General features: G+C 40.0%; 1 protein-coding gene across 1 annotated transcript; it reads left to right on the top strand.

Moving 5' to 3' along the window:
• The first annotated feature begins 28 nt into the window (after positions 1–28).
• Positions 29–10936, top strand: LOC113036451 (phosphatidylinositol transfer protein alpha isoform-like). Its single transcript, XM_026192825.1, has 12 exons — positions 29–216; positions 2575–2605; positions 5409–5554; positions 5910–6001; positions 6221–6228; positions 6340–6414; positions 7247–7330; positions 8949–9026; positions 9143–9253; positions 9364–9486; positions 10024–10075; positions 10168–10936. Exons 1-11 carry the CDS (start codon positions 200–202, stop codon positions 10069–10071), a joined length of 813 nt encoding a protein of 270 aa, XP_026048610.1. The 5' UTR covers positions 29–199; the 3' UTR covers positions 10072–10075; positions 10168–10936.
• The last annotated feature ends 16 nt before the right edge of the window (positions 10937–10952 follow it).

Below are 10952 nucleotides of genomic sequence, written 5' to 3'. Positions count from 1 at the left end.
ACGTCACACTGAGGCACCTGAGCTAAAGGTGTGTGCCGCCTCCTTCCTTCCCGCCGCGCCCCTTCGCTCACACACAGGAAGGAAAGCCGGAGTTTCCCGGAGTGAACCCCAGCGGCAGGCAGTGAATGAAGTGCTCCTGTCACAGTTAGAGAAGAAGTTTTCTATCTCGTATGCAGCATTTTGTACGGACACGACCGACATGCTGATTAAAGAGTTGTGAGTATCTGAACTTTGTCGCCTTCCACCCGACAAAGGAGCGAGCCGGGACGCGTTTGTGTTGAAATATGGACCATTACAGCAGGATGAATGTATTTGTTTGCTCTTTGAAGTCAGCTGAGCTTTTAGCAGTTTAAAGTGTTACTGAGTCGTTAGCAGGATGACAGAAATAAAGGACCACTCAGGAAATGATTTAGTCACAGGGTGTAAAGTTTCAAACGGCAGAACTCCGGACACCGTCAAACTTTAGGTTAGGCTAGGCGCTGTCAGCAGAGGTAAATCCACTGCTGACATCACACTTCAGATTAGTAGGAAGGAGTACCGCGAGAAAACTCGAAAAGTTTAACTTTCTTTGACTTAGAGTTTATTACAGTATGTAATATAAACCGAAGTGTAACATTTCAACGAGATGTTGTAAATGTAAAATATAGTAATTCATACTTGCTTAGCCTCGAACTTGTCAGGAAAACCATAAGAATTGGGGAGGAGTTTGAGAACGTTTAACAAGATCAGGAGCTCATAATGCCAGTTTATCACATGTGCCTCAAATGGGAAGAATCAGCTGCCGGGTGCTTTTACCGCGATAGTGTCATGTGCCAATCATGGCTGGCTGACACCTCTGACATGGCTGTCATTTGACCACAGTGCAAAGTACAATAAGAGGCTCAGGCGTTAAAGAGGATTGCCCAGTGCTGCTTTTTCTTTCAGTTTATGGTCACAGAAACGTAACCTCATGTTCTGTCACCTTCATGCCTGCAAATACTCAGGCTAAAGCCGGTGGGGATTGTGTTATGACATAGGAGAGGAGGCTACGCACGCAGAGCACATGCGCACACACGTAGAGTTTCCTCTAAAAGCGTCTGCATTGTTTGTTTGGGTTCTGCAGCGGTCTTGATTAAAGCTTCATAATTTCCGCTTCCTCATTTCTAGGTTCCTGTGGTTGCAGAGAACTGACTGCCGTGTTACTTCCTAGTGATAATGATTCATTCCTATAAATCATGATGTTGTTGTGCAGGGTCTGAACAAGCTGGAGCCTCTGGAAGAGGGAGCATTGTATGTGATATTTGCTATCTTTATGGCTGCGCCTCCAGGTTCTGGGTACTCTGGAAATTATATCAGTTCCGTAGCTCCCAGTTAAAGGAACGTGCCACAAGTATTCCAGTAAGCCGCTCCTAAAGGTGTAGAAATAGCCAACACCACCCAAAAAAAACCAACAAAAAAAACCCAAATTGGTGGACAAAGACTGTATAGAAAAGATGGGTGTAGCCAACATGATGACATCAGAGGTGTGGCACTTGAAGAATCTAACACTGATTCTATAGGAGAGTTCACCAAATATTGTGGTAGAAGGTAACTTCTATGAATTTATTTATTAAAACCTCTATTTTAGGGCAAACTCAGCAAATGTAAAATTATTATTTTTTGTTTATTTTATTTTCACTTACTGAATACGGGACAGAGCAAATGTAAATTAAAAAATAATTACAATAATTAAATATTGTCCTGGTTGCTGTTGAATTAAAGTAATTTAGATAATAATACAACAAAAACTAAAATGCATCCAACAAGATAAATGCACATAATTTGTATTGATTATTAAAATGTTTAACTGACAGCCGGTTTGTGGATACATGCTATCGTTAACAAGTAGCTCATCACTAAAGCCTCTAATGCTGGCCACTTGCTGACAGTGGCTGCAGGCAAAGCAAGAACAATTGGTATAGAAACCAAAGGGGACGTCCCAATGGTAATTTCCATCTTTTATATCCAGTCTCTGGAATCTGTGCAAAATGCAGACACCAATATTCACTAATTAGTGCAGTACCAGACTATTAAAAATACTGAAGCAAACCAGAGTAATAGTATTTATCAGGTCATTATGTGCTCCAAAAAGCATCAGAAACACGGTCAAGAGGTCCAGTCCGTTCTCAGAAGATATCCTGACCACAAACGCACTGAGGCGAGGCCTGGGTGCAGTGACCTGCCAGAGCTGCTGTTGTTGGCGGATCTGCCAAAGTGACACTAATTCCCATCTTAACCAAATTCAAGTGGTAAAGTGTTATGAAGAGCAGATGAGCATTGAGGCTAAAGCTGCTTCTTCTAGCAGTTGGTAAATGCGCTGATTTCATCTCTGCAACTTTACATGGAAGTTTGTGGAATCTGCATTTATTAGAGGAACTTTTGGTCCTCTTCCTGCCTCAATATTCAGCCGTGGATGTTGCCACCTAGTCTGGAAGCAGTTTTTGATCAGTTCATCAATAAGCTGGCATCATGTGAATGGGCAGCTGGTGTTAGATGTAAAATGATTTGCAGATTTGGGCAGAGGTTTCTGACTGCGATGTGTTCTTTCTCTTACAGCCGAGTTGTTCTGCCTGTTTCAGTGGAGGAGGTAAGGACTTACTCATTTACTTTAATACCATCAGTGATGGACACTGTAACCATCGGCATCTTCCACTTGCTGGCTCCTTATACCCTTGTCATTGATTCACACAGTTAGTGCATTATTTCTTTCTTTTTGAAATGGCTATTTTAAGCAACATTTGACAGCTCTGTGAAACTGTTTTATGCCCTTCACCGATTCACTACTGTCTCTTTTCTCTAGTGACGGTTGTCATTGCTATGACAGTACCTAGTCTTCATTTTTCCCAGATAAAGTACTTTTACAAATTTCAAGCATGTTGATCAGCTAATTTTATTTAATAATGCATGGACTTTATTAAATCTAAGCGGTTTCACTAGCATATTGTGCTCTTGTAGTTGGTCTGTACTACATGCCAGGTCCAGGATTCATTAAGCTGTGTTTAATTTGCCTTAGCAGCGGATGGCCCCAAACCTTCAAGAGAGCAGCTTCTGTAACTTTAGACATTTACCTTACAGATTTTCACGTTATGAAACCTTTATTTCCCTGGCTCATTCTACCTCTTAATCCTCACGTTCCATACAACAGTTTTTCTTTTGCTTTACAGAGAGCAGAAGCCAGTATTTCACTAAGCAACATAATCACAGCTATGCAACCGGCTTGCTCGGTGATCCGATTCAGTGTGAAAGTTTGCAGGTTTAATCCTCAATTGCCTTGGTTGAGGTGTGACTGTGTGTGACTGTATGGGGAGGGGGCTGCTCTATTTTGTGTAGTTCATTTATTTGTGCAGTCAATGTGAGACAGCTGTAGTGTTTAGAAGTAATGTTGGGTGGGTTACAGGTTAGAAACTACAGTTGTGCAGTGGGAATACTAATTAATATTTCCTCTTTTTTGTTGTCTATGTTTAATATAAACATAAACGGTAATTAATTATATTGAGTTGAAATGCTGGCAGGTATAGTTTGACAATTTGTGATTGGTAATCTCTATTTCCTTTTTTTTTTTTTTTTTTTTTTTTTAAAAAGCTGAAAGACCAGTGGCGTGTCGTTTCACTCCACAGTGCAAGGTGTGATTGTAACATTCAGGGATATAAAACAAAAACCCAATCTCCTCCACTGTGTCTACTCCGAGTCTCAGGGAAGCAGATTTGCAAGTTGTGAGGGGTGTGAGTGAAGACTGTTGGTGTGGCAACACAACAGAACAGCTCTGCACTGATGTGCTGAACCTGGAGTAGGACTTGTGTTTGGTCTCATAGCCACAGACCCGTTCAGTTTGCTGATATTTTTTGATGCAATCCTGAATCGCTTTGAGCAATAGCGACATACTTGTGATGAGGATGCTTAATGTGGTCCTAAAAAGAAAATGGAAACTCTGGAATATACTTTCAGAAAGACTGAAAAATACGTTTACAATCAGATTCTTATAAAACATGAAATTGCTTATTCAATTCTTTTTTTCATTTGAATTTCTAATCCTATTACAAAACTTAAATGTCAAAGCACAGCATAGCAAATTCTGAAGGTGTGGTATGTTAAGGTGTTTCAACGAGCAACCATTTGAGTCATTCTAACAGTTGTCCTCTTAAATGAATGCCGAGTAAGACTTTAATCCAGTTATTCCTGCTCTCATTAAACCAGTAAACCGTTCAGTCACATTCTGCATCTTGTTTTTGTTTGGAGATCGTATGATGCAAGCTGGCAGGTTCACTTTTTCCCCTGACTAACAGTTTGAGCTCTTTGCCCAAACATGTTTTCCAGTAGTGATTGTTGTCTGCACCTACACATGGTTCCTGCCCCCTGACTGCTTCTGAAAGACTGTAAGACATCAGCGGCAATGACGAGGCACACTGGTTACACATGGCAAACCACATTCCTGAGTTTCTATTCACGGCATCAAAACTGAGCATCCACAGCAAGAAAAATGGGTCACCAACTTCTTTGGTTTAAGGAGTGGAGGGCAGGGCTAGATTGTACTTGTCCAGCTAAACTACAGGAGGCAGTACACGTGGCAACTTTAACCGAAATCCACAAAGAGTAAGAAGAGCCAATCATAAAAAAATAGCAGTCATTTGTTTGTCTGGTTCCTCTGGAACCAGGTTTTACAGCTCTGGGTGACGTGTGTGTACGGTGTGTGGCTGACACCACCAGTGAAGTGAGTCACACACTTTTGCCTGACTCAGGAAACGTTAGGGGAGGGAAGATGCGGGGAAGAACAAGTCATGGAAATGCTTTACACTGCTGAAGTCTGTGTGTAGGGACATATTGGAAAATGGTTAACTCGGGCTCATTTTACATAAATGGTTAACTCAGGTCATGACAGGCTTTTTAAAGAGAGGTTTTTTAAATTGCCTTTTAAATGCTCTCCTGTCTGTTTTTCTTTTGACGCATTGAACTAAAAATCATAAACCTTGCCTGGATTTACGTTTGGCTGATCTCCCATATAACATCGTTTCATTCACCACTGGAATGTTTGGGTCTCTCAGCAGAGAGACCCTTACACTGTATCTCCTACAGTGTCTCAGCTTGATTTTCATCTTTGGAAAGTGAGTTACAGGGAAGCAGACAGTGTAGGTGGTGAGTGAAGATGTGTTTATATAGCCAAAAGCTTCTGAATGTGCCAGCGCTGGCACACTAGCACAAAGCACAGTTTATCCTGTCTGATGGATGTTCTCCCTCAGAACCTCAGGCAATGCTCGTCACCATCACTCTTGACATGACGTGCTGTCTGCACACTTGGAAACTCTTGGTCAATAGAGACAGATTTTATCACAAATGATGATCTTTCACATAGTTAATTGTAGTTTCAATCCTCCTTTCTACTTTTGTCCTTCCAGTACCAAGTGGGTCAGCTCTACACAGTAGCAGAGGCCAGTAAGAATGAGACGGGTGGAGGGGACGGTGTGGAGGTGCTGAAGAACGAGCCCTATGAAAAAGATGGAGAGAAGGGACAGTACACCCACAAGATCTACCACCTGCAGACGTAAGCAGCGCAGCTCAGCTTCAAACACGCTGTAGTATATTGAAAGCGGTTGAAATACTACACAAAAAGTTGTAAAAACACTGATTATTCTTACTATTTCCCCTAATTGCAAATGAAATCATTTTGCAGAGAGCACTGGAAAAACTTGGCCCTGTGGAGACCACAACTTTGACCTCACCTGCTTTTTGCTCAGCTTAACAGAGATGAGAATGATTCCCATCTCTGTTGCTCTGTAATAAAAATGTTTTTCCAGAAAGCAGAGTGGGATGTAAAGAAACTGCTTGATGATAATCTGTGTCTTATTATATTACAGTTTTATGTGGCTACATTAACATTTGCCTGTTTCTCTCTGCAGTAAAGTGTCAGGTTTCATCGCTAAAATTGCTCCAAAAGGTTCTCTGACTGTTCACGAGAAGGCCTGGAATGCATATCCATACTGTCGAACCAGTGAGTCCTAATACACACACACACACACACACACACACACACACACACACTCACTGATGGTCATGCTTACAATGTCTCACCTCACATGTGTGAGGCGAGACACCAGAAATGCGTTTGTGTGAAATTACACAAAAAACTGAAGTTTAAAATCTGACTTATCTGAAATCTTTCCCTCTCTGCATTATCTTCCCAACTTGGTCCACTTTGTTTCTGCTGCAGTCCTCACAGTATGTATTATTTTCTTTTGATGGTTCGGATAAAAGTTCAATTTAAACTTCACAGGAACTGCATTGCCCTTAGTGTTAGTTAACCTGATCGTGTCTCACTCATTCTTACAGAATGAATACATGAAAGACAATTTCATGATCAAGATCGAGACGTGGCACAAGCCTGATATGGGGGATCAGGAGAATGTAAGTGCACACAGTACTTGACCACTTAGTTTGACTTGATCTACCATATGTTTTCAAAATGACATTGGATCTTGATAAATGAGGTATTCAAGTTCAAAATATTGCAATGCACATTGTGAAATTCCTGGATTTAAAATCGCACCAGAAGTCAAAGTTAATAATTGAAATCGTAGGAGGACCCAATCTGTGTGACTGTAAGGACTTCTGAGCATGCTCCCGGTGTGTCAGCAGATGGTGTCCAAGGACATCTGCACACAGATGTGGAGCAGGGCAGCATATCTTAAATTGAAAGTATACACTGCTCAAAGACTTGATCATCTCATTATAACACTGCTGTGGTGCAACAGAACGTGACAAGAAGGCACAACCTTTGGCGTGTTATGCATCTGTCCAACACCTCAAAATATAGCCACGCACCACCAGGAGCTCACTGATGCCCTGATGCAGCTATTATGTTGCAGCAGCAACAACTACCGTTTACTAGTATGCAAGGGTCAAAGTAAACACAAGGTTTTGTGCATATGCATGTGTAACTTTATCTTGATTGTGTCATACCTGCATATTGATTACTCATCAATCTTCATATTTATGGAAAAGACAGCTAAAGCACTGCTGCAGTTTTATATCTTTGAATTAAGGGGCAGCAGTTATGTTTGTCATTAACCAATAGGTCATTATTATGCAGCTTTTCATTTTAAGTCTGACCTGTTCCCTGTCAGGCAACCAACCAAATATGAAGAGATATATATATATATAGATAGATGGATGGATAGATAGATATATATATAATTTTTTTTTTTTATTTTTTTTTCTCCCCCCCCCTTGTCTGCAGGTGCATGGACTAGATCCAGACACATGGAAGGATGTTGAAGTTGTTTACATTGACATTGCTGACAAAAGACAAATAGATTCAAAGGTATGTGATTTGAAAAAAAACAAACAAACCGTCTTTAGGTGTGATCATTTTATTTATTTTGAACCTGTGATGGTTGAGTTAGCACACCTGTTTACTTAAACATTGAGTACATCAGTTTACTGTTTGTTACGCTTTATATGAGAGATGCTGAACTTGATTTGTGCTGAAGGTCACTTGTAAAAAATGGGTCAGCCATTTGTCTTACTCCTGCACTTGCAAGTACATTTTAATGTCTTCATTGAAGGGGGAAAAAAGTCAGTAAATAAATCGAAATAATATATCATGGGAGTCATATTTTAGTCACTCTTAGGTTTGTATATTGTTTATATGTCTTAAAGGTAAAGAATAAACATTTGTGCTGTTGTGCCATACACATAAAACCAGAACTCCCAGCATAGGACATTTGATGTTAGTTAATTTGTTAGTTTTTCATCACATTTTAAGTAAGATTTGACAAAAGTGGTATTTAAGATCATTTCTGGGGTGTTTTATCAATTATCTAGATTATTTCATTAAAAAATAAATTTTTAGTAATGTGGTATTATTTGTGCTAAAAGAGAGACTGTTTAAGAAAACCAAAAAACCCCCCCAAAAAACCCAACTCGCTGTGAAACATGAACAGGTGATTGTCTACATTTTAAAACTCTCCTAATAGTGGTCTCCAAAATGTAAGAAATGCATAAAGGAAAAAAATGTACAAATAAAATGGTCTAAATTACTCACCTTATCCACATCTGCCCACGATCACCAAACGTGCTGCATCCACACTGCTCCGCGTCATCTGCAACTTCACCTACTCAGCTCTGCGGCCAGGGCTGAAACCTGTGTGGCTGCTGTGCTCTTTTCTCTTCATTCTTTTGGATGAATTCTCTACACTCTGGACTGTCAGCTCAGTTTAGCTACAGGTCCCCCGCTGCTAAGAACAGCCAACAACCAGCACAGTTGTCCACATGTTCAGTTACACTCACCACCCCGCCAGTCATTACTAATCTTTTTTCTAGCTACAGTCCTCTATATATTTATTTATCAATCAGCTCTAGCTAGCTCTGGCTCATGCGATATTAGCCTTCATGTCAGAATGTGTGTAAACAATAGTGTTGCTTAAAAAAAACCCTGGTGTTTTGCAGTAACACATTCAATTCATTTCTTTGGGGTCAAAATGATGTCGGTGGTTCTAGAATAGAATAGAATAATCCTTTAATTGTCCCACAAGGGGACATTTGGTTGTAACAGCAGCAAGAAACACAATAACAACAAAGAAAAAGATAAAAGGACTCGGTCAGGTTGGAGTTGCTGATACTGGCCGGAAGCTACAAGTGGTGTGTGTGTGTGTGTGTGTGTGTGTGTGTGTGTGTGTGTGTGTGTGTGTGTGTGTGTGTGTGTGTTTTGTTTTTTTCTTGTCCTTTTGATCCCACATACTCCAAAATGCAGTATTTAACAAATGAGCTAATGTTTAAGGAAAGTCAGGAAATATGAGATGATGGGCGGTTTAATTTAAGAGTTACTGGATTTTATAATGGCAAGTGTTGAAATGACCCCCTTGGTTCTAGTGTTAATATTATAAATGATGAATGTGGCCTGTTACAAGCTACATTGTATTGCTTGTATTCATTTTTAGGATTACAAAGAAGATGAGGATCCAGCCAAGGTTAGGTCGGAGAAGACGGGCAGAGGGCCTCTGGGACCTGACTGGAAGGTACGCTCCCTCCTTCTCTTCACTGTGGCTCACTTCATTAAAGCTCTGAATTGACTGTGTTTACAGGTCTGGAGACTTTGTGTATTTATGTTGTGTGTACCTCTGTGTGTTTTCAGAAGGAGCTACCAAACAAAAGTGACTGTCCACACATGTGTGCCTACAAGCTAGTCACTGTTAACTTTAAGTGGTTTGGACTGCAGAACAAAGTAGAAAACTTCATTCAGAAGGTATGAAATAAAAAGTGCAGAATAAATATAACCTAATGCACATATTTCTGCACAAAAAACAATAAATTCCAGTGTGTCCTGACTGTCTTTCACACGTCCCCTCTGTTCAGCAAGAGAAGCGTTTGTTCACCAAATTCCACAGACAGGTGTTCTGCTGGTTAGACAAATGGATTGATCTGACGATGGATGACATACGACGTATGGAGGAGGAAACGCAGAAGGAGCTTGATGAGGTGACTGAGGACTGTATATTAGACCTGCTGGAGGGTGGAGCAGTATTTCTTTGTTGCCCTTCACATTTATTGAGATCTCTTATGTAGAAAAAAAGGCAGTTTTAATATCTGAATTTTAGTTCATGAAAACAGAGCTCACTGTGGTGTGTTACAGCAGCATGTTTGTGTTGTCTTTGTCAGTAAAATCAATGATCTGATGAAATTAACAGTTCAACTGCTCATGTTATCAATTCTTGGTGACTCGTAACAGTGAGTTGCAATATGCAGTGAAGAATTTAAAGTTTGATCTCACTGCTCCAATGTGCTGCAATGGTGCTGCTCCCTTTGTTTCTGCTTGAAAACAGTTGTTATAAAAGCAGAAACGGCCCCAAACACTGTTTATGTGTTTGCCTGTAATAAGATCAAAGTATTTTGGGTCAATGTGAAGAAGGATCTTTCTAAAACAAGAACTGGGAGCTGAGCAGTATTTCACATCACTTTCTTTAGTGCACTAATCTGGTTTTCTACCCTTCTAAATAACGTGTCTCCATGTCACAGATGAGGGTCAAAGATCCAGTTAAAGGCAGTACGGCTGCTGAAGACTAGCTCAGTGAGTATTTAACTGGTGCTCTGAAGAATTTTCAATCTGAACATAAATGTTCAATCACTCTTCAATTGTGTTTGTTCTCTTCTCCTCTTCAGCTCATTTTGATACTGGAAGACTTGACTCCACTCCCTGACTGGCGCCGCTGAAACTGGACTGCTATAAACAAGAAAAGCATTTACGTCCCAATAAAAATCTTGTCTTAATAAGATCTCATTGTTGTGAAGCTGTTGTGTATATTTATGTATTATGCTGAAATACAAGTACAGCAGCTTTTAGTGCTTTTAAAGAAGTGGGTTGCAGGTTGAGGGAGAATTCTTATTTATGCTTTTGGTCGTTATATCTTAAACCACTGGGGGGGGGACAGTGCAGGTTATCTCTGAAACAACATTCCACATTACTGTAATTTTTTTTTTTCTCTCCCCCTTCTCCTCGTCTCAGTGACTTATTGTTTACGGACCTGCAACTGCAAAATCTCCAGTGTTAATAAGATTTTATATTTTTCTTATCTATAAATTGTCTTGTTGTGTCTTAACTATAAGTGGACATAAATGCTTTCAAAATCTCCAAATTTCTTGATTTCATAAAGGGCTCAGACTGGATAATCCTCCACCTTCCTCTGCCTCAAATTATTTCTTGTAATCAGATAGATATTTGGGGGGGCGTTGTATTTCATTGGGTTGATGATTTGTTGATATGTGTTGAAGATGTGTTGCTGATAATGTGCAAGAAGACCCTGAACTCTAAGCAGATTTCAAAATAATTGACACTACAGCCACTTCTGTCTTGATGATTGTTCAGATGTCTAAGTCTTCCATGTACTGAATGAAATGAAATAACCTGGATATAAATATGAGTTATAACATTGTTCATTGCATTTGTA

The sequence above is a fragment of the Astatotilapia calliptera genome, chromosome 14 (genome assembly GCF_900246225.1).
Source record: "Astatotilapia calliptera chromosome 14, fAstCal1.2, whole genome shotgun sequence".
In the NCBI taxonomy this organism is placed as follows: domain Eukaryota; kingdom Metazoa; phylum Chordata; class Actinopteri; order Cichliformes; family Cichlidae; genus Astatotilapia; species Astatotilapia calliptera.
This window is presented reverse-complemented; position numbering and strand designations above follow the sequence as displayed.